This window comes from Scyliorhinus torazame, chromosome 9 (genome assembly GCF_047496885.1).
Source record: "Scyliorhinus torazame isolate Kashiwa2021f chromosome 9, sScyTor2.1, whole genome shotgun sequence".
Classification (NCBI taxonomy): domain Eukaryota; kingdom Metazoa; phylum Chordata; class Chondrichthyes; order Carcharhiniformes; family Scyliorhinidae; genus Scyliorhinus; species Scyliorhinus torazame.
This window is the reverse complement of record NC_092715.1, coordinates 109,649,274-109,673,500: the sequence shown is the minus strand read 5'-3', so window position 1 is coordinate 109,673,500 and position 24,227 is coordinate 109,649,274. Positions and strand designations below refer to the sequence as shown.

The window sequence follows — 24,227 nt, the reverse complement described above, 5'->3', positions numbered from 1 at the left end:
GATAGACGAGGAGCATGCGGGGTCCCCGGGGGAGGACCTACTCAGGGAGAGACGGAGATTGGAGGCGGAACTGGGGTTGCTATCCATGAGGAGGGCCGTGGAACAACTTAGGAAGGCGAGGGGAGTGGTGTATGAGCATGGGGAGAAGGCCAGCAGATTGCTAGCGCAGCAACTCAGGAAGAGGGAGGCGGCCAGGGAAACAAGTAGAGTGGTTGATGGGGAGGGGAGCAGAGTGGAGGACCCGGCAGGACTGAATAAGGTATTTCGGGACTTCTATAGCAAGCTGTACACTTCAGAACCCCCGGAAGAGCCGGAGGAGATGAAAAGGTTCCTGGATGGACTAACCTTCACAAAAGTAGGCTGGGGACTAGTGGACGAGCTGGGACCCCGATTAGAGCGGAGGAGGTATTGGGGGGGCCTAAAGGCCATGCAGTCGGTGAAAGCCCCGGGACCGGATGGATACACAGTAGAGTTTTACAAGACGTTCTCGGAGATAGTGGGACCGTTCCTGACAAGGGTTTTTAATGAGGCAAGGGACAGAGGGACCCTGCCACCGACGATGTCGCAAGCCATCATCTCGCTGATACTAAAGCTTGACAAGGACCCGGAATCCTGCGGGTCATACAGGCCAATCTCCCTGATCAATGTGGATGCCAAGCTCCTGGCCAAGGTCCTGCCGATTAGAATTGAGGACTGCGTACCGGAGGTGATTGGGGACGATCAGACAGGGTTTGTGAAAGGCAGGCAGCTGACAGCTAACTTGAGAAGATTGCTTAATGTGATCATGATGCCCCCGACGGGCAAGGAGGTGGAGGTAGTGGTGGCAATGGACGCTGAGAAGGCCTTCGACCGGGTGGAGTGGGGCTATTTGTGGGAGGTGCTTGGACGGTTTGGGTTCGGGGAGGGACTGGTTAATTGGGTCAGACTATTGTACCAGGCCCCAAAAGCTAGAGTTAGGATGAACAGGATAATGTCAGATAATTTCAGACTACACCGCGGGACCAGACAGGGGTGCCCACTCTCCCCGTTGTTGTTCACGCAGGCCATAGAGCCGTTGGAAATGGCGTTGAGAGCTGCAAAGGGGTGGAAGGGAATGACTAGGGGGGCGGTGGAGCATATGGTCTCTCTCTATGCGGACGACCTGCTCCTGTACGTGCACTGGCCAGGATGGAAAATATACTGGAAACATTGAGAAAGTTCGGCTGGTTTTCAGGGTACAAATTAAATATGGCCAAGAGTGAGATGTTTGTGGTGCAGGCAAGGGGCCAGGAGAATAGACTGAAGGAGCTGCCATTTAGGCTGGTGGAGGAAAGTTTCCGGTACTTGGGGATACAGGTGGCACGAGACTGGGGCAGGTTGCATAAGTTAAATTTGACTAGGGTGGTGGAACAAATGAAGAGGGAGTTTCGGAGATGGGATGCACTCCCGCTGTCACTGGCGGGGAGGATGCAGACTGTAAAGAAGACAATTCCCCTAGATTTCTGTTCATCTTCCAGTGCCTCCGAATCTTTATCCCACGGTCCTTCTTCAAAAGGACTGGCAAAATCATCATGAGCTTTGTCTGGGTGGGAAAATCCTCGCGGGTGAAGAAGGCGATGCTTGAAAGGAGCTGCAGCGAGGGGGGACTGGCATTGCCGAGTCTGATCAACTACTACTGGGCGGCTAACATAGCCATGATAAGGAAGTGGATGGTGGGTACGGGATCTATCTGGGAGCAAGTGGAGGCGGCTTCGTGCAGTGGCACCAGTTTGGCAGCCCTGGTCACGGCTCCCCTACCACTGTCGCCGGCCAGGTACTCCACCAGCCTGTTAGTGGGGTGGCCCTGCGGATAGGAGGCCAGTGGAGGAGGCATGTGGTGCAGGGGAGGGGGGTGCGTCTGTTTGGGATCCAATATGTGATAACCATCGATTCGCCCCCGGGAACATGGATGGAGGGTTTCGAACATGGCGGCGGGCGGGGGTGGGGAGGGGAGCTTTGCGAGTTTGAGGGGCTTGCGAGGAGAAATTTGGGCTGGTAAGGGGAAATGACTTTAGGTACTTACAGATGCGGGACTTTGTGCGCAGACAGGTCCCATCCTTCCCACGCCTCCCGCCAATAGGGATCCAGGACAGAATAGTCTCTAGAGGAGAAGGAGGCGAGGGTAGAGTCTCCGATATCTACAAGGTGCTCATGAAGGGGGAAGAGTCCCAGACGGAGGAACTGAAACTCAAATGGGAGGAGGAGCTCGGTGGGGAGATGGAGGACGGGCTGTGGGCGGAAGCTCAGAGTAGGGTAAACTCAACCGCAACATGTGCCAGGCTCGGCCTGATTCAGTTTAAGGTCGTTCACCGGGCCCACATGACGGTAGCTCGGATGAGCAAATTCTTTGGGGTAGAGGACAAGTGCGCTAGATGCGCAGGAGGACCAGCGAACCATGTTCACATGTTTTGGTCATGTCCTAAGCTTAGGGGGTACTGGGAGGGATTTGCGGGGGTCAGGTCCCGGGTGCTGAAAACAAGGGTGGTGATGAGTCCAGAGGTGGCAATTTTCGGGGTTTCGGAAGACCTGAGAGTCCAGGGGGAGAAAGAGGCAGATGTTCTGGCCTTTGCTTCCCTAAAAGCCCGGCGGCGAATACTGCTGGCATGGAGGGACTCAAAACCCCCGAAGACCGAACTATGGCTTTCGGACATGTCAAGTTTTCTGGGTATGGAAAACATTAAGTTCGCCTTGAGGGGATCTGTACTGGGGTTCGCCCGAAGGTGGCAACCATTCATCGACTTCTTCGTGGGAGAGTGAACGTCAGCGGGGGGGGGGGAGAGGAAGGGGGGGGGGGAGAGGGAGATTAGGGTAGAGTCGGAGGGATAAATAGGCGGGTAGTGTCTAGGGGAGAGGAGCGGGCATGTGCAGTATTGGTCTGATTGAAGTAGTGGTTTTATATTGATGTTTGCACATTTCTGTTAGCTGTAACTGTTTACAATGCCAAAAAAAATACCTCAATAAAATTGTTTGTTTAAAAAAAAATAACTTCTTAGACCTACCTGCAAGTGATCTGCCTTCCACCAGCATACAGCCAACCTGCAAAATGGACAGCGTCCGCCCGCCGCCGCCGCTCCGCATAACCGGTAACCTAGGGGCCAACTGGAAGATATTCAAACAATGCTTCCAGCTCTACCTTGAAGCCACAGACTGAGAAGCTGCCTCAGACCAAGAAGATCGCTCTCTTCCTATCCACGGCCGGGGAACATGCCATCCACATTTTCAATTCTCTCACCTTTGCTGATGGTGAAGATAAATCAAAATTCAAGATGGTCCTCCTTAAGTTTGACAGTCACTGCGACATCGAGGTTAATGAAAGTTTTGAGCGTTATGTATTCCAACAGCATTTGCAGGGTAAGGATGAACCTTTCCAGTCCTTTCTCACCCACCTCCGCATCCTTGCGCAGTCCTGTAATTACGGGTCCACCTCCGACTCCATGATACGCGACCAGATCGTATCGGTGTTCAGTCGGACCCCCTACGCCAGCAGCTCCTCAAGGTAAAGCAGCTCACCCTAGCGATTGCCATTGAGACCTGCGTGCTACATGAACACGCCACTAGTCGGTATTCCCACATCCAAGTGGCTGAAACGGCACGGCATGGTCCCCACGAGGCAGAACGGGTCTAAGCAATCAAGCAACTCCAGGGCCTCAGCCTGAATGAGGACGGCCATTTTGCGCGCTTTTCGCGGACTCCCGGGCTTGTGCACACCGAACGAGGGGACGGCGACGTCGACGAATGTACTGCGCAGGTGCGCACCACGTACGACCGCACCGCACATGCGTGGTGGCGCAGCGAACGTACTGGCGCTACAACATGCGGCAACTGTGGCTCCGCCCATTTAAAACGGCACTGTCCTGCCAAATCCCGACGATGCCTGCGATGTGGCAAACTTGGCCACTATGCTGCTTTATGCAGATCAGCTCAGCCTGCCAAATCTCGTCGCTCCAGCCAGCCTCGCAGGGATGTCCGGACAATTCAATCCACGGTCACCGAGCCCGATTCGGACCTGCTACCTGATATTAACACCGAGGACCCGAAGGCACCTTTTCGAGTCGGTATGATTACAAAAAACAGGGTGTCCCCGAAGCAAAGAATCCAGCCTCTATCGGTATACAGCATCTATCCGGACGATGAGTGGTGTGCCACCCTTACGGTCAACCAGTCCCAAATACGATTATGCCTGGACACCGGTGCCTCCGCCAATCTCATTGCGTGGTCTGACCTCCAAAGCCTTTGTGTCAAACCAGCCATCCTGCCAGCTATTAGATTATAATGGCAATGCCATTGCTGCCAGCGGCTCATGCCAACCTGAAGTGATGCACAGGTCACGCAAAGCCATCCTTCCCTTTGAAATCGTGGGCTCCTCGAAAGCCTCCCTGCTTGGCGCGCAGGCATGCAAGCTGTTGAACCTAGTTCAGAGAGTTCACTCTCTCTCGCTCCTGCTGACTCATCTGCCTTTCAGGACACTGACTTCAGGGTGCAGCTCGACGCCATTATCAACCAGTACCACAACGTCTTCGAGGGCATGGGCACGCTCCCGTACACCTACAAGATTTTATTAAAACCGAATGCCACGCCTGTGGTGCATGCACCTCGCAGGGTCCCAGCATCCCTTAAGGGCCATCTCAAGCAGCAGCTGCAGGACCTCCAGGACCAAGGAGTGATTTTCAAAGTCACGGAACCGACAGACTGGGTCAGTTCCATGGTATGTGTAAAAATGCCTTCCGGCGAATTGAGACTTTGCATTGATCGCAAGGATCTCAATCGCAATATTGAGAGAGCACTATCCAATTCCCAAGCGCGAAGAGCTCACGTGTGAGATGGCTCGCGCCAAGCTCTTTACCAAACTCAACACCTCAAAAGGATTCTGGCAAATCCATGACTCCAGCAGGAAACTCTGCACATTTAACACCCCCTTTGGAAGATATTGTTACAACAGGATGCCGTTTGGGATCATCTCTGCATCAGAAGTGTTCCATAGGATTATGGAACAAATGATGGAAGGTATTGAAGGTGTTCGCGTCTATGTCGATGACATAATCATCTGGTCCACCATGCAGGAGCATGTTAGTCGCCTCCAGCGCGTATTCAGACGTATACATGAGCATAGCCTCCACCTCAACAGAGCTAAATGCTCTTTTGGGCAGACAGAAGTCAAGTTCCTCGAGGACCACATCGCCCAATTGGGTGTGCAGCCGGATGCGGACAAGGTAGCTGCCATCACAGCTATGAAAAGGACAAGAAGGCGGTCCTCCGATGTCTGGGCACGGTCAATTTTTTAGGGAAATTCATCCCTAACCTCGCCTCTCATACCACGGCTCTCAGGAACCTGGTCGGGAAGATGACAGACTGCCAATGGCTCCCTGCCCACGAGCGCGAATGGAGGGAACTCAAGGCAAAACTGACCACGGTCCCGGTCTTAGCCTTTAATCCAGCAAAGGAGACCAAAATTTTGACCGATGCCAGTCAATCCAGCATTGGGGCAGTGCTCCTTCAACGTGATGAGACTTCATCATGGGCCCCCATTGCATATGCGTCACGTGCGATGACCCCCACGGAGCAGCGCCACACGCAGATAGAAAAGGAGTGCCTGGGCCTTCTGACCGGTGTTGTTAAATTTCACGATTATGTCTACGGACTTCCTCAATTCACCGTTGAGACCGACCATCGCCCGCTGGTCAATATAATACAGAAAGACTTGAATGACATGACGTCTCGTGTATTCTTCTCAAGCTCCGGCGATCCGACTTCCAGCTGGTATACACCCCAGGCAAGGATCTCATCATTGCTGACACTCTCTCTAGGTCAGTCAACACTCCATGTGACCCAGCAGGATTTGTCTGCCAGGTTGAAGCCCATGTGGCATTCGTGGCCTCCAATCTACCTGCCTCGGATGAACGCCTCGTCCAAATTCGCCGCGAGACGGCAGCTGACCCCTTGCTACAGCGTGTCATGCGCCACCTAAAAGACGGGTGGCTCAAGGGCCAATGTCCTCAATTCTATAATGTCAGAGATGATCTGGCGGTAGTAGTCGGGGTTCTTCTAAAACTGGACCGCATTGTCATCCCGCATAGCATGCGCCAGCTTATCCTGGAACAACTACACGAGGGCCACCTTGGCGTGGAAAAGTGCCGCCGATGGGCCCGAGAGGCAGTGTACTGGCCCGGCATTAATGAGGACATAGCCAACACAGTGCTCAACTGCCCCACTTGTCAGCGCTTCCAGCCGGCCCAACCACGTGAGACCCTGCAGCCCCATGAGTTGGTCACGTCACCATGGACCAAGGTGGGCATCGACCTGTTCCACGCGCTGGGTAGAGACTGTGTCCTGATTGTGGACTACTTTTTGAATTACCCAGAGGTGATACGGTTGCACGACATCACCTCGTCTGCCGTCATTCGTGTATGTAAAGAAACATTTGCTCGACATGGCATCCCGCTCACGGTTATGTCGGACAATGGCCCCTGCTTCACCAGCCAAGAATGGTCCAACTTTGCCAGGCGGTACAATTTTGCCCATGTGACATCCAGTCCCCTGTACCCCCAATCCAACGGCAAAGCAGAGAAGAGAGTACATATCGTCAAACGGCTCCGATGCAAGGCTGCCGATGCTGGGTCTGATTTCTACCTTGTCTTGCTGGCCTATCGCTCCGCCCCACTGTCCACTGGCCTGTGCCAGCCCAATTACTCATGGATCGCACTCTGAGGACGACGGTGCCGTCCATCCTAGTCCCAGACCTCGACCACGTTCTGATCCTTCGCCGGATGCAGCTGTCTTGTGCACAGCACAAGGCGGCTCATGACTCCAGTGCAGGTGATCTCCCTGCTCTGGCTCCAGGTGGCAACGTCTGCATCCATCTTCTGGATGGTGGCTGGTCTGCAACCGCTGTTGTCCTTCGGCAGGTGGCCCCACCGCTCGTTCCTGGTTAGTCTACCGGATGGCTCTATACTGCGCTGCAATCAACATGCCCTTCGTCTCGTTCCACGCTCGCCACGTGATCTTCCAGTGTCGCCTCGCCCTCCTGCTGACCCTGCCACGGACTATGCAGAGCTCCCCGTCACTCTGCATCCCCCTGACTTTGACGCAGTCCAGCCCGCTCCTGAACCGGCGGCTCTCGACCTACCCTTGAGGCGGTCAACCAGAATTTGTCGCCCACCTCAGAGACTAAATTGATGAACTTTTCGAATTTATGGACTCTCTAAATTGTTTCGTTGTTTTGTTTGATCATTTCCCTGGTTTATATATAGTGTTGATCTCGTTACTCTTGTTGCACACTGTTTCTCTGCACCAGGCACCTTCCCATGTAAATAGTTTAGTTCTCATGTACATAGTCCTGTAAATATGTCTTCGCACCTCACACGTAGTTAGGAACATTATCACCACACATTATTTATTGCCACAAACATACATTATTTTTATAAAAAGGAGGGATGTCATAATATACACCAGTATATCATGGTGCAGACACATACTCTAATGGATACACAGCAAGACCAATCAACACACACAACACCGCAGCCAATCACCTGTTAGAGCACACTCACTATAAAGACAGAGGGCATCAGTTTTCCCGCTCATTCGGGATGCAGCCTCTCAGGACAGAGCTTGCAGCTTACAGCACAGATCTTCACCATGTGCTGAGTGCATAGACTGGTAGGATAAGCATAGGTCTTTAGTTTAATCTTACATCGTGTTAACCCACAGTGAAAGTATGTTTAACAGTTTCTAGCTTAATAAAATAGTGTTGTACTATTAGAAGTGTTGGTAGCCTGTATGTGTTACTTGCAGTCTCCACAGATCCAGAGTACCCAACACATCAGGCTCCAAGCCCCATCCTGATCAGCCATATCCACGTTTCAATGGACAGACTTTGTGGCCTGCGTTGCCCCAATCCCTTCAGGCAGCCCCAGGTTCTGTCTCCTCAAATGGTCCTCGATCTTCTCCCTCAACTTTTTATGATCCTTCGCCATCAACATTACTACCTCCAACAAAGCAATATGATCTTCATGGTCAGCCACTGTCTCCTCTACTTTCTGGGTCGATGCATTCAGTGCCTCCATTCTGCTCCACTTCAGGGCAGCCCGAATCAGCTCTGCCACCATGGCCAGATCCTCTGAAGCCACCTTCCTTTGCTGCTTAAACTAGTCCGCCAGGAATTCCACCAACTGCTCTGTTGACCATTGTATGGACAACAACGCCACAAGTCCCCCAATGCCATCTTTATCCCTGCTGCATCATGAGAGTCTGCCTGGTCCGAATGGTGCCCCTTATTTGTTGCACTCCTCATTTGGTAATTCTTTGACATTACCCACCGAAGGAGAATAACTTAGTCTTTGATATTCCTACTTTTTCCACACACAAGAGCCCCGTAAAACGGACAAAAAGAGCCAAAGAATCCGACCTCAGGCAGGAGCTCCCTTATGTGCGACCACTCACTCCACGGCTGCCACTGTAAGTCCCTTTCCACATATATAATGTTTTTAGTCCTTTATGTTTTCTGTTACTTGGTGCCCCTTTGTTGGATTCCAAAATGCTCCATTCTCAGATTTACTACTTTTTCTCACAATCTTATAAGCCACTTCCTTTGACCAGGGTGAATTGTGATGAGGATGTAGGGATCCTACAGCAAGATCCGGACAGGTTAGGCGAGTGGGCAAATCAATGGCAGATGCAGTATAATTTGGATAAGTATGAGGTTATTCATTTTGTAAGCAAAAACAGGAAGGCAGATTACTTCCTGAATGGTTGTAAATTGGGAGAGGGGAGGTGTGCAGCGGGACCTGGGTGTCCTTGTGCACCATTCGCTGAAGGTAAGTATGCAGGTGCAGCAGGTGGTAAAGAAGGCCAATGGTATGTTGGCCTTCATTGCAAGAGGTTTCGAGTATAGAAGCAGGGATGTGTTGCTGCAATTGCACAGAGCCTTGATGAGGCCACACTAGGAGTAGTGTGTGCAGTTTTGGTCTCCTTCTCTGAGGGATGATGTTCTTGCTCTCGAGGGAGTGCAGCGAAGGTTTACCAGACTGATTTCAGGGATGGCAGGACTGTCACATGAGGAGAGATTAACTAGGTTGGGATTGTTCTCACTGGAGTTCAGAAGAATGAGGGGTGAATCTCATACACACTTCTAAAATTCTAACAGGACTAGACAGGGTAGATGCAGAGAAGATGTTATCAATGAGGGGTGTGTCCAGAACCAGGGGGGTCACAATCTGAGGATTCAGGGTAAACCATTTCGGACAGAGATAAGGAGACATTTCTTCACACAAAGTGATGAGCCTGTGGAATTCATTACCACAGGAAGTAGTTGATGCTAAAACTTTGAATATATTCAAGAGGTGGCTGGATATAGCACTTGGGGAAAATGGGATCAAAGGTATGGGAACAAGCAGGATTAGGCTATTGAGTTGGATGATCAGCCATGATCGTGATGAATGGCGGAGCAGGCTCGAAGGGCCAAAGGGCCTCCTCCTGCTCCTATCTTCTATGTATCTATGTATGTATCAAATTCAATTTTTAACTTCAAATGTTCGCCATATTTGATTCACCTTTCCTGTTGGGCTTTTCTGTCTTAGAGAAATGTATGTTTGGTGTGGACCATGTAATATCTCTTTAAATACTAGCCACTGCCTAATTACCATCATTTAAGTGTATTTCCTAATTCACCACAGCCACTTGCCCCTCATACTTTCATAGTTTCCTTTGTTCAGTTTTAGGGACCTAGTTTAAAGTTTCAAACCCAATTTAAAATTCCATAATATTGCAGTCACTATTCCAAACCGACGACTCCTTTACAGCAAGATTATTCACTAAGTGATACTAAATCTAAAATAGCCCAATCTCCAGTTGCTTCTTCAACACATCGCTCCAGAAATGCTTTGCGAACACATTCCAGTCTTTCATTTTTCACAGCATTAGTTAATTATGTTTACCCAGTTTGTATGTAAATTGGAGTCACCCATTATTGCTATATTACTCCTATATTTCATGCAACATTAATTTCCTGATTTATAATATGTCCAATGTTACTACAGTTTGGTGGTCTATAAATAAATCGCACCAATGTTTGCTGTCCTTTACTGGTTCTTTGTTTCACTCAAACTAATGCTACATCTTGATCTTCTCTTCACTAATGTACTGATCTCATCCCTTATTAACACCGCTACCCCATGTCCTTCTCCCTTTTGACAATCCTTTCCAAATGATGAATAACCCTGAATATTCAGTTCCCAGTCTGTCACCCTGTAATCTCATCTCTGTAATGGCAATTAAATATTATGCATTTAACGCTTTGTGCCTTCAAATCAAGTACCTTATTGTGAATGCTGTGTGTATTCAGATAGTGCCGATTTTTGTACTTTTAACATAATCCCGCATTCTGATCCGATTTGATGCTTGCCTTCGCTTCATCTGCCTTCTCGTTTTACTCATTACTTTTCCACTGCCTGATACCAGTTTTGTTTCCCTCCAATCTGAACTCCCACTCAGGTTTCCTACCTTCTGCAAATATTGTTTAAACCTTCCGCAACAGCACAAGAGAATCTCCCTGCAAGGCTGTTCGTCTTTGTCCTGCTAAGGTGCAATCCATCCATCTTGTACAGGTCTCACCTACACCAAATCAGGACCCAACGTCTCAAATCTGATGTCCTCACTACTACACCAATTCTCCAGCCACGTGTTCAGTTGCTCAACCCTCCTATTCCTATGCTCACTGGCACTAGTAATGGTGAAATGACTGCTTTTGAGGTCCTGCTGTAAAAATTTTTGTTAACTCCCTAAAATCTGCATTCAGGACCACGTCCCTCTTCCTGCCTATGTAGTTGGTACTAATGGTGACCACGTCCTCTGGCTATTCATTCCCAGAAGAATGTCCCGCAGCTACGGTGTGACATCCTTACCCTGGTGCCAGCAAAGCAACAAACCATCCTGGAGTTATGTCTATAGCCACAGAAACACCAGTCTGTTCCCCAACTTACAAAACCATCACCTTCACCTGTACCTAAATGGAAGCGGGTAAGCGAGATCATCTCCGAGGACTCTTGCACTGCTGCCTGGTTCTTAAATTGTTTGGTGATCACCCATTCAGTATCTGCCTGCATGCTCCTAACCTGCTGTGTGACCCCTTCATAAACGTGATATCCATAGTTGTCCGTCTTGCAGACAGACTACAGTAACTCCAGCCATTGCTCGAGTTCGGAAACCCGGAGCTCAAGTTCCTGCAGCTGGTGACATTTCCTGCAGATGTTTTTGTCCAGGACACATGGCACGTTTGGGACTTCCCACATGCCACTCAGCTAAACTGCCCTGCCATACTGTTGCTTATTGTTTCTGAAGTTGAATAGGGGGAATAACTTACCAGATACTCACCAGTTTCTTCCCTTGTACCAAAGCAAGAACCAGAGGCAGGAAAAGGTAGAAAAAGGATACCTTCTTTTCCTTTCTCGCCACACTCTCAGCTACTCACTCCAAATCTGGCTATAATCTGGGAAACATTACTGAAAAGGACGGCAGACAAGCAATGGCAGGCATTCAAGGAACAAATAGGTGAACTCTAAAGGTTGTTTATTCCAATTTGGCGCAAGAGTAGAAAGGGAACAGTGGCCAAACCATTGCTTACAAGGGAAATTCGGGGATAGTATTAGCTTCAAAGAGGAAGCTAGTTAGCTAGTTAGCAAATTAGCTAGTAAAAGCAATAGACCCAAGGATTGGGAACAGTTTAAAATTCAGCGAAGGCAGACCAAGAGATTGATTAAGAAGGGGATGATACAATTTGAAAGTAAACTAGCGGGGAACATAAAAACTGACTGCAAAAGTCAGGTATGTAAATAGAAAAAGATTGATAAAAACTAATGTAGGCCCCTTAGTTAGAAACGGGGGAATTCATAACAGGGAACAAAGAAATATCTGAGGAACTAAATTCATACTTTGCTTCTGTCTTCACAAAGGAAGACATGAATAATGTACCGAAGTTCTGAGAAACACAAGTTTTAGTGAGGAGCTGAAGGAAATTAATATTAGTAAAGAAATGATTTGGGGGAAATTAATGGGATTGAAGAGGAACAAATCTCGAGGACCTGATAACTTTCACCCCAGAGTATTTCAGGAAGTGGCCCTTGAAATATAGATCCATTGGTGGCATTTTTCCAAAATTCTCTGGTCTCTGGAATGGTTCCTACAGATTAGAGGCTAGCGACTATAACCCCGCTATTCAAAAAAGGTGGAAGGGGTATTGAACTTGATGATTAGCCATGATCACAATGAATGGCGGAGCAGGCTCGAAGGGTCGAATGGCCTCCTCCTGCTTCTATGTTGTATGCAAGTCGCACCCGGTTGTCCTCTTCTTACATCACCTACTTGTACCATTATCCACAGCCAGATCGAGAAGTGCCTCCTTCCTTGATGCAGTATAACCATACTGAAAACAGCTAGAAACATTCTAAAAATTGTCCCCCCTAGTTAGATTGAACCAAAAAAGCAAAGCCCTCCTTCATTGACCCTTTTATTTTGCATTTTGCTCCAAATTTTTCTACATCTCTTCCTTTTCACGAGGGAAATGTTTATATATTTCTCATAAAGTAAGGTTTCTGTCTTGTATCTCAACTCTGATTGAATATCATTGAAATTCCATTTTGCAAAAATACAATGTCAACATTCAAATAGATCAGTAGCATCCCACGCAGCTCCACCTATTCAACAAAAACTTAGATTAACAAGTTTATAAAAAGCGATGAAAATTAAAATTGCAGCAAAGACAGGATGATAAGAAAAACACTTGAACACAACATTTGCATCACAGTTCACAACAAATGCATTTTGGCATCCTCCAATTTGTTCAGCAAGGAATTTCTGGGTGAAGTTGTTTCTCCGAATACTTACCTGAATGATTTTTAATCGCTTTAGATATCAGCCTTGTGGCCTTTCTCTGTACAGTCGCTGGTTCCCAAATATTTCCTTGTGCCTCAGTGAGCAAACTAAAACACAGCCCAGCATGGAATCTGAGTAGTGCATGTTTGATGCCCTCATAATTTCACTTCCCTGATTTGACAAGGGTGGAGCATCCCATTTTATGTGGTGACTGGTGCTGCATGATGGCTGGGCATGGTTCCAGTGGACTCCATCATTCACAGATCTCTTTCATATTTTTTCCTAGCTAATTTGACAGCTCTACCATTTTTCTCCCAATTAGTAATATCGTATATTCATCTTTGAAAAAAAAGTTGTATTTATGTGGCATTTTTCACAACCTCCGGAATGCTGGGGGAACCTCTTCCGTGCTCCAGCCAAGCACTGCCTCTTGTACATCATATACATTGTTACATTTGATGGAGTGACCAAATAATGCGTGACTTTTTTTTTTTTTTTTTTAAAAGGTTTTATCTATAATAACCAGTACACTAGTGCCATCTCTTGTAGTCATGTAGACAATAATTTTGCACCATTTTGGAATGGTGGTTTGAAGCAGATCCTACTTAAGATTTTTGTCTTAATCACTTCGGTTACTGCCTTTTAAAAATGCACTATTGTGGAGTTGGTAGGGTGGTTTTAGTCCACATCCTCTATCAGTTGTAATATTGTCATATATAAAATAATTCTCAATAGGATAACTCAATAGTGATCACTATTTGAGGAACATATATTGAAAGGGGAACAATTTTATACACCATGGGCAGCACGGTGGTGCAGTGGTTAGCACTGCTGCCTACAGCGCTGAGGACCCAGGTTCGATTCCAGCCCCGGGTCACTGTCTGTGTGGAGTTTGCACATTCTCCCAGTGTCTGCGTGGGTTTCACCCCCACAACCCAAAGATGTGCAGGTTAAGTGGATTGGCCACACTAAATTGTCCCTTAATTGGAATAAAAAATAATTGGGTACTCTAAATTTATAATAAAAACACAATTTAAAATGTATCATAAATTTATTATATTGGGATTATAGATTCAGGGGTTAGCACTGCTGTCTCACGGCGCTGAGGACCCGGGTTCGATCCCGGCCTGGGTCACTGCCCATGTGGAGTTTGCACATTCGCCCTGTGTCTGTGTGGTCTCACCCCCACAACCCAAAGATGTGCAGGGTAGGTGATTTGGCCACACTAAATTGCCCCTGAATTGGAAAAAAATGGGATACTCTAAATTATTATTATTTATTTTTTAAATTATTTAGATTAAACTGTACATCTCAAACTGTACATCTCATAGTTGAATAAAAGAGAAAACCATCTATTTGTATTAAAATGTCACTGTGGTGGCTATTTACAAAATATTTCACCTTGGTTGAAAATGATATAGCTTATTTCCACTGTAGCAGAACTTCCTTCAACTAATGAAGTAGAAAGGTTGAGGCAAACTCTCGAGGAAATCTTGCAAATGTTCCTTTTAACAGTAACAATGTTCTGTATAAATAGTTACAGTAAAACAATGCTGGATGTAAACACAGTTATATTTTAAAGACAAAGTTCAGTATATACTCATTTATTTGGCAAACTTGGTACATATAATGCAGCAACCAATTTACAAGAACAAAAAATTTGTTGTTCAAAACATGTCAAATTATTACATTTTGAAATTGTGGTTAAACTTAGTTGGAAAAATATGTACTTGGGTAACAGCTCATATACTCATTTTAAATAGTTATAAATCAAATGGCATTGTACAATGCTCCACTGAAATGTTGTTAACCTTAAAAGCAACAGATCTCTCATAAGACATGCCATTCCATGTTAACTGGAGAATAATTCACAACAGGACACAAAGTCAAATCACGTATGTAAACAATAAAAAAAATACTGCGCAATATATACAGATACATAATCCCCTTTACAAAACATATCTGTAATCCATTTCATATAAAAACATATATAGACTAGATTCAAATTTTATTTGCAGCTAAATCTGTGACATGACAAATCCAGTAAACTTTCGTAAAACTGTGAAGCACTATATTTGCATGTTAAGCAATGTTTTAAATAGGAGACAAAAACAACGTTATATTTATTGATAACTTGTATTCTTCAGAATAAAAATACTTGTGTCAGCTTAAATGCCCTTTACAAAAAAGTGTTTATCAAGTACCATTGCTCAAAATTGCACATTTTTCCTATGTGAACCTACATCCAAAACATAAAAAAATCTTGTCAGTCAATTTCAGGTTGAAATCACAGTAACAATGTGAATTGGAGTCTGGACATGCACATGCACCTAAAACATTGGTTGTGACTAGTGTAATCAAAAACACTTTGCAAACAATTTCTTTAAAGAGAGTGGTGTCTATGAATTTTACTTAATATATCTAGGCATTGTGTCAACAAATATAATTTTTTATTGTATAGCATGAAATGTAAATAGCTCGCTCACTCATATTCAATTTTTTAAATCAGTCCCACATCTATCCACTTATTCAGAAAAGCCAAATTTGAAAACATACATGATGTATTGTAGCACACAAGATCAGTTATGTTAACCTGTAGTATTGATGTAACAATTAGGCGTTCTGAATGGAAAGAAAAACTGGAATATAAATAAATGGAACCAAAAACAATAATTAGATTTTCATGACAACTTGCATTTTAACAAGTGGAAATGTTACAAGGAATAAAACAACTCATTAAGGGTGCAAAGAATGGATGACAAATAGTTTTTGACACATACTCGGTGTTAAAAAGTGAGTGAGTAAAAATGTGCAACTTCATTGATAAAACACAATGTCACATGTTCCATTAAACATATTCACATTATAACTTAATAAAGATGAGTATATAAAGGGATTGCAGTTTTTTCTGAATGCAATTTCACTGCACAGGAAATGGTCTATTGTAGTTTTAGTTCTTAGAAAATGCTACACGGGTGGATAAAATTAAAAAATCTAGCACTACATTAACCTCAGTCACTGTGCACTAAAATCCAATGGTTCAAAGAATGATGGAATACCTACCATCAACTTTTTAACATTAACTCATCATGTGATTTGTCTTGGCACAAACAAGTGATTAAGAGATAGCATTTTTGTCTTTTTACTTAAGTATTTGCACACATTAAGGCTCATATTTTCATTTGTTTTAATGTAGTACAAATTGGTCTGGACCAGCTTACTTCAAGACAGTTTTCCATTCATCAGCTTTGGTCATCTTTAGCTTTAATGGAGCTGTCACTTAGCTCGATGAAGGGTATATTTTCCATTGATGAAGATGCCCCTGCGATAGACACATTACTGGAAGATCCACAACTGGCTGCATGGCAAAAGAGGAAATTCACCTTTAAGCGAATTCACCTTTAAGTTAATTCACCTAAAAGGCAATATTATTTTTTATTGCAAGAATAAATGGCATGCACTTATGGACACATAGCAAATTTATATCAATTTAAATAACTAAATCTGTTTGCAAGATAGCACACTGAACAAGTGAATTTTGCTAAAAAGGTTAAGTGAATTTGGGGACCTAAAAACACAGCATCCACTATATATTAATCAAATGTGTTTGCTCATTGGGCATTAAAATTTATAGCAGGCCAATGAAATATCTCATTTGTATTTGTATCCCAAAGAGTACTTTATTTTCCAATCAGTTAACTCTATATAAGGAAAGCCAAAAATAAGGAGATAAATCAAATTCAACAAAAGATATAAAAGGAGCTCGCACATATCAAAATGAGGAATCTAATATAGCTAAAAACATAAGGAATAAGTTGATGTAAGAACATTTGTGAGACACTAAAACAATTTAGCTTAACAGCTGCACTACTACATCATTTAACTCCTAATCAGGAAATCAGAACAAAACTTTTGATCTCAAGAATTGAGCTCAACTTTATTAGGGGGTCGGTTTTGCAGGTATTAACACAATTGTCAGCAGAGTCCAAGGCCAACTCATTAAGACTACTCTCCTGCAAGTCTTGCGCATAATACAAATGGAACTGATGGCATCTGTAATGATGGTTGCGGGAAAAAAGGGATTTTAGAAAAATATTTTTATCTTAAGTGAGATTTTCAAATGTTTCTTCCTAAAATGTTCTACCTGCTCAGTCACCATATAATTAACTGCCCACTAAAGGAAATACTTTCAACAATTGAAACTCCACAATATAACATGCTAATCTAAGTAACATAACAACAAGACCAATTTGGTCTATTCACCAGTGAAAGGATTTTTTAAAATCACAATATTTAAAGAAATATAATAGCTCCAACAAAGCAATTTTGCATATGCAATATTATAGTTTACTTACAGAATGCAGATCTGTTATTGTCTTGATCTGATGACTGAGGTGTTGGAAGTATCTTTCTGGGTGTGTATGTATTTAAAATTCGTCTACCCAGAGAAAAAAAACTCCCAGAAGCTAGCATGAAAATAAAATAATATTACCATCAACTTTGCACTTGACCGTCCGACCCTCAAAGCTTCTACAATATTTTAGTTTGCACAATATTTCACCAAAGTTTTAAGCATATACTTTGTTTTGTTCTGAGATATGAGTGCTGCTGTCATGCTCAGCACTTGTTTCCCCTTCCGAAATTGCCGTTGCGAAGCTGCCTTTATGGCCACTGCAGTACAACTGGTATAGGTGCACGCAGTGCTGTTTTGGAAGGTAGTTCCAGTTGTTGAGCCAGACGGATGGAAGGAAAGAAGCCATTAGCTTCAAGTTAGGATGGTGTGCGACTTGGGATTGGAATTTGGAAACAGTGGTGTTCCCATGTGCCTGTTGCTCATCCTTCTAGGCGGCAGAGGTGTTGTCAAATGAGTTTTATCAAAGGGCTGGTTTAGCACACTGGGCTAAATCGCTGGCTTTTAAAGCAGACCCAGGCAGGACAGCAGCACGGTTCAATTCCCGTACCAGCCTCCCCGAACAGGCGCCGGAATGTGGCGACTAGGGGCTTTTCACAGTAACTTCATTGAAGCCTACTCGTGACAATAAGCGATTTTCATTTCATTTTCATTTCATTTCAAGTTGCTGCAGTGCATCTTGTAGATAGCATACACAGCTATCACTGTATGCCATTGGTGGGGAGAGTGAATGTTTAGGTGGTGAAGGGGTTGCTGATCCTGACCTAGATGGTGTTGAGCTTAGTGAGTGTAGTTGAAGCTGCACTCATACAGACAAGTTGAGTATTCCTTCACACTCTTGACCTGCGCCTTGTAGATGGTGGACAGACTTTGGGAGTTAGGCGAGTTATTCCCTGTGGAATTCCCAGCTGCTGATCTGCTCCTGGAGCCACAGTATTTATATTGCTAGTCCAGTTCAGTTTCTGGTCAATGGAAATCTCCAGGATGTTGATGGTGGGAGACTCAGCAATGGTAATGTCACTGAATACCAAGGGAAGGCTTTGGATTCTCTCCAGTTGGAGATGGTCATTGCCTGGCACTGGTATGGTGCAAATATTACTTTCCACGTACCAGCCCATGCCTAAATGTTGTCCGGATCTTGTTGCATGCAGGCATGGACAGCTCCAGTATCCAAGGACTTGCAAATTGACCAGGTACTGAACACTAGGCCATCAAAACAAACATCCCACTTTTGACCTTATGCCAGAGGGAAGATCATTGGTAAAGTAACTGAAGGTGTTGGACCCAAGAAACAACCCAGAGAAACTCCTACAACGACATCCTGAGACAGATGATTGAATGAAATGAAAATCGCTTATTGTCACAAGTAGGCTTCAAATCAAGTTACTGTGAAAAGCCCCTAGTCGCCACATTCCGGCGCCTGTTACGGAAATTGAACCCGCCCTGCTGGCCTGCTTTAAAAGCCAGCTATTTAGCCCTGTGCTAAACCAGCTCTAACAACCAACAACCACAATCATTTTCATCTGTGCTCGCTATTACTCCATAAAGTGTTTTTCCCAATTCTCACTGACTTAATTTGCTAATCTTCCATGATTCCACATTTAGTCAAATGCTACCTTGATGACAAGAGCAGTCACACTCACTTCACCTCTGGAATTTAACTCTGTTTGCACCAAGACTGGAAATGAGATCAGAAGCGGAGTGGACCTGGTGGAATCCAAACCAAGCATCGGTGAGCAGGTTGTTACTGAGTATTTTTTGTGGACAGCACATACTTGGGCAATGTTCAACGTTGTCAGGTAGATGTCTGAGAACCGGAACATAGTGGTTCGGAGTGTGATTATTTCTGGAGCAAAAGTCTTCAATACTACAACCGGAATATTCTCAGCACTCATAACTGTTGTTGTATCCAATAACTCAAGTTGTTACTTCAAGAGAATAAAATAGGCTGAAAACTACATCTGCAATGTTGGGGACTTCAGGTGGAGGCCAAATTGGATCATCTACTTGACATTTCTGTCTGGCATCAATTGCAAATGTTATGTGCAGGGCTCTAGCCATACAGATGGGGATAATTGTAGAGCTGCCTCCTCCTCCTGCTCATTATTTAAATGCTCATCACCCTTTATGATTGGGTCTGGCAGGGCTTTGGTGCTTTAAACATATTTGGTGATTATGGACTCATTTTGCTCTGACTATTGCAAGTTGCTTTTGTTGATTAGCATATGCAGTCTTGCATTGCCGTTTCAGCAGATTGAGATCACATTTCTATGCCTCATGCTGCCTTTGGCATGCTTTCCCAAACTCCTTATTGAACCAGGGTTGATCCCCTGGTTTGGTGATAATGGGGATTATGCCGTTTGATGACATTATATATAGTATTGTGGTTGGTACAATTCTGCTGCTGCTGATGGTCCATAACACTTATGGCCACCCAGTTTTGAGCTGCAAGATCTGTTCTATATCTATTCTATTTAGCACACAGCTCGTGCCACATAACACAATGAAGGGTATCCTCAGTGTGAAGACAGGATTTCGTCTCCACAAGGGCTGTGCAATAGTCACTCCTACCGAATCCATTATGGACAGATTCAACTGTGATAGATAGATTGTGAGAACAAAGTCAAGTAAGTTTTTCTCCTCTTGTTGATTCTCTCACTACTTGTAGCAGGCTCAGATATGTCCTTCAAGCCGTGGCAAATTCAGTCAGTTGTGGTATTTCTGAGCCTCTTGGCGACGAGGACTGAAGTTCCCTACCGTGAGTATATTTTGTGCCTTTGCTACCCTTTATGGTGTTGAACATGCAAGAACATACAAATTAATTTACTAAGGCAGGTGGCAATCAGTTGGAAGTTTCCTTATCCAGGTTTTACCTGATAGCATGAAACTTCATAGGTCGGCATCCAATGTTTTGAATTACCAGTGCCACTCCCTCGCAATTATATGTCCTTCTGGTGGGCCAGGACACACCCAGTCGTTGTGATGGAGAAGATTGGACAATGGTTGTAAGGTGTGATTCACTGAGTATGACCGTGTCAGGTTGTTGCTTGACTAGTTTGTGGGACAAGTCCCCAGGTGTTACTGACGAGGATTTTGCGAGTTCAATTGGACATGGTGTGCCTTTGTCATTTCTGATGTGTAGATCAATGCACACACCAAAAATGTTCAGTTTTATTCATTCTGATGTTTCTGCATTGGTTTGATACAACTGAGTGGCTTGATAGACTATTTCAGAGAGTGGTTCAAAGTCACTGAGTTGAAGCTATATGTAGGTCAGACTGGGGAAGGATGAAAGATTTCCTTCCCTAAAAGGACATTCATCAACCAGATGAGTATGGACAACAATCCGGTAGTTTCATGGTCACTGTTATTGAGACTCTCTAAATCATCTTTGACAGAGGATAAACGTATTTCAAATTATTATGTCATCAAAAATGAAGTGGGCAGGTGTTTGGCAGGTCATGGTATCAGCAAGTGGCTTAGGCACAAATGAATCTAAGAGATAACAGAAACCTGATGGCTGTTCTAACGCTCTGATCACCTGGTAAATTGGGAACGCTAATTCAAAGTTATTTGTTGACTGGCTTACAAATCGTGGTTGTCTGTTATTGTTCAGAAATTTATGGGGGTCAACTTTCGACATTTCTTATAAATCAACTTTTCTATAACAATACATTTCTAAATTACTGGGATGCAGGTTTACAAAAAGACATAATAGTCAAAGTATTCCTGTATCTTGGCAGAACACCAACCATTCTGATTTAAGTGCAATAAGAAGTCTTACAACACCAGGTAAAATTCCAACAGGTTTGTTTTGAATCACGAGCTGTCTATATAAAGGTTCCTGGAACCCACCTCTTCATTCACCTGAGGAAGGAGCAGTGAAACAAACCTGTTGGACTTTAACCTGGTGTTGTAAGACTTCTTACTGTGCTCACCCCAGTCCAACGCTGGCATCTCCACATCATTCTGATTTAAAGCATTTATGCAGCAGGTTCTCTCCTTCTATTGTTGTTGTCTAAATTCACCACAGGTTATTATCTAATGAATATATTCTACCCCATCAATCTGATTGTAAGCTAACTTCATTTCGAAGAAACTCTTTTCCCAAGAATCTAGGAGGTTGAATGCTACCCTTTGGGGGTTTGGTAATTGTGCTCAATTTTCTATATTATGCCAGGGTGAAATAAAGTACTGCAAAAGTAGGTGATTGCATCCTGATACAGACAGCTAGATAGATACATCACAATCACACAATTGTTATACCACCAAAATAGGCCATTTGGCCCATCATTTTTGCACTGGCTCTCCAAAGGAGCAATCTATCTAATGCCACCACCCACCCTCTTTCTTTCTTTTCAGGTAACAATTGAATTCCTTCTTGAATGCCTTAATTAAACTTACCTCCAAGTGCTGTTAAGGCAGAACATTCTAGATCCTAACTACTAGATGCATGAAAAAGGTTTTCATGTGGCCATTGCTTCTTTTGCTATTTACCTTAAATTTGTGTCCTCCTATTTTTGATTCTTCTACCAATGGCAATAGTTTTGCCCATCGATTGTGTTGAAGGTCCATCATGATGTTGAACACATCCATCAAATCTCCTTTCAGCCTTCTCTTTTCCAAAGAAAAAAGCCCAACTTCTCCAATTTATGGAACAAGAAGATCCTAATTCCTAGGACCATTCACATGAATCTTTTCTGCATTCTCTCTAATGCCTTCACATCTTCCCTAAAGTTTTAAAACCAGAACTGGATGCAATGGGGGAATTTTATGGATGCGTCGGGTATCTCAGTTGCCAGTTGGAGAACCAGCAAGAGACCTGCATTGCCTCTTCTGAGAAGGCTTGCTAGTATTAAGTGGCTCTTAAGTGGCACTGGTGGCCCTTCCCTGGAATCAAGCACCCTTGGTTGCAAATCCTGCCGTCCAAGAGCTGCTGGCTAATCGGAGGCTGGCAGTTCATTTTCTCACAAACATCACCAGGGAATTACAGCCACCGGAGGTCCAGGATCAAGGAGTAACCAAGGTCAGAGGTAACTCGTGGGGGAGGCGGGGGGTGGCACCATGGGAGAGGGAGGTGGGGTCAGCAACAAGGGCAGGGAGGTGGTTCTCAGCTGTTCCCCTTTTTCCGATGCTGGTTCCCATCAGGCACTGAATGCCTTTGAACAAAGGAAACTTACAGGAGACACCACAAGCAGCCTGCACAAGTTTGCTCATCGTGCTCACGGTGGTAACAGACCTGCCCACCATTGCTGGATACTTCGGGTTAATCACGTTTCCATTGCTCTGATTGTAGTGCAAATTAACATACTAAAGTATTAATTAGTAGTCTCACCTGAGGATGACGGAAGAGCCTCATAAAGGGCACTGTTTTCAGGAATTGACGTAAGAAATTCATCCACTTGCTTCAGAGAAAGTGAATTATGAAGGGTTTCAAGAGGGCAAATAGAAGGCACCATCGAATAAAGCTCAAATCCTGTAAAGAAACACTTCAGACGTAACAATGGAAGTGTAATTCATTTTTAAATTTGTATATAATGTACGCGCATGCAAAGGTGCACACAAAAGACTTTAGGCATAATAGGGTACATCATCGAAAAATAGATTACACAGGACCCAGGTCTCCCATCAAGTACCAAGACCATGCAAAACTATTTGGCTTTTTGTTCTGATCCATTTGATTTCTCTTGCTGTTATTATTTGAAACAAGGGGCATGATAATGGCTCCACAGTTATCCTTCACGTTAACACTATTTTCTACAGCTGCATTTCAGTCAATAGATCTTTTAATTATTTAATCAGTGTAGAATATTTAAATTTGCACATGCTTTTCCATCTGATAGAAAAATAGAGCATGAAGTCAGTTACCTACAATTCTCATTCTCAATTTCCAAGGTAAACTAAAACCAAGTGGGAAATCTGTTTCTTTCCCGGAATTATCTTTGCAGGTTTTTGCAAAATTGAAAATGAACAATGTAATTTTAAATTTTCATAATTAGTTAAAAGATAGTGTATGATTATATTCAACAACATTTTAAATCAGTGGAAAGTGCTACAAAACAAATGCTTACTCATCTGATATATTGAAATCACAAAAGCTACAGCACAAAACAGGCCATTCTGCTCATTATTCCACTGTTTATACTGCACACAGAAAATACAAAGCAATGCATCTTTCAGAATGGAAAATTAGCTTTTTGACATTGGTAAGAATTGTGCATCGAGAAATATATGCACGTAGAGAGTGGAATGTCAACTTGGGAAACAAATGATCCTCCTTATAGCTCGAAAGAAGGGACCCATCACATACCTTTGGAACTAACCAAAGAGCCTGATGAACAAATCATTTAAGTGGAAAAACAAACAAAATGTCGCAACAGTCCCAGAGGATTATAGGCAGCTCTCCCTTTGAGGGGGAGAGCTTACTGGTGGTGATTTAGTCCGAGGGTCACCACACCTCAGGGAGGGATGGTTGAGAATAACCTCAACCAGTGCGAGATTGTAAACCATGCTGTTGTCACAAACTAGCCGCCCAGCCAACTGAACAAAATGACCACTCTCTTCACAAACAGTATATTGCAGTTTCAGTGTTCGCTGCCTAAAGGATGCACAGCAGCAACTCACAATGGCTTCTTCCAGCACCTTCAAACCCTCAACCTCCACTATTTAGTAAGATCAGGATGGATTCGCATGGAAATACCATCGCTTCCAGGTTCCCCTCTAAGTCATACAGAATTCCTGACTTGACACATGTTTTATCAGCATGAACAGCCAAATTAAAAAGCAGAACCAAAAAGGTAATAATCTTTGGATTACTACCTAAGCCACAAGCTATTTGGTATCCAGTCAATAAGATTAAGGAGGTAAATGTGTGGCTCAATGATTGGCCTGGGAGAAATGGTTTCAAATTCATGGGACATTGGCACCAGTACTGGAG

General features: G+C 44.3%; 1 protein-coding gene across 1 annotated transcript in view; it reads right to left on the bottom strand.

Annotated features, from left to right (window-relative positions):
* Window positions 1-14,467: 14,467 nt before the first annotated feature.
* Window positions 14,468-24,227, bottom strand: part of LOC140429425 (inositol hexakisphosphate and diphosphoinositol-pentakisphosphate kinase 2-like) — a 295,210-nt gene continuing 285,450 nt past the window's right edge. The window contains 3 exon segments of the mRNA XM_072516386.1: window positions 14,468-16,237; window positions 17,235-17,345; window positions 22,626-22,766. Of these exon segments, the coding sequence (XP_072372487.1) occupies window positions 16,122-16,237; window positions 17,235-17,345; window positions 22,626-22,766 (368 nt within the window). The 3' untranslated portion in view covers window positions 14,468-16,121.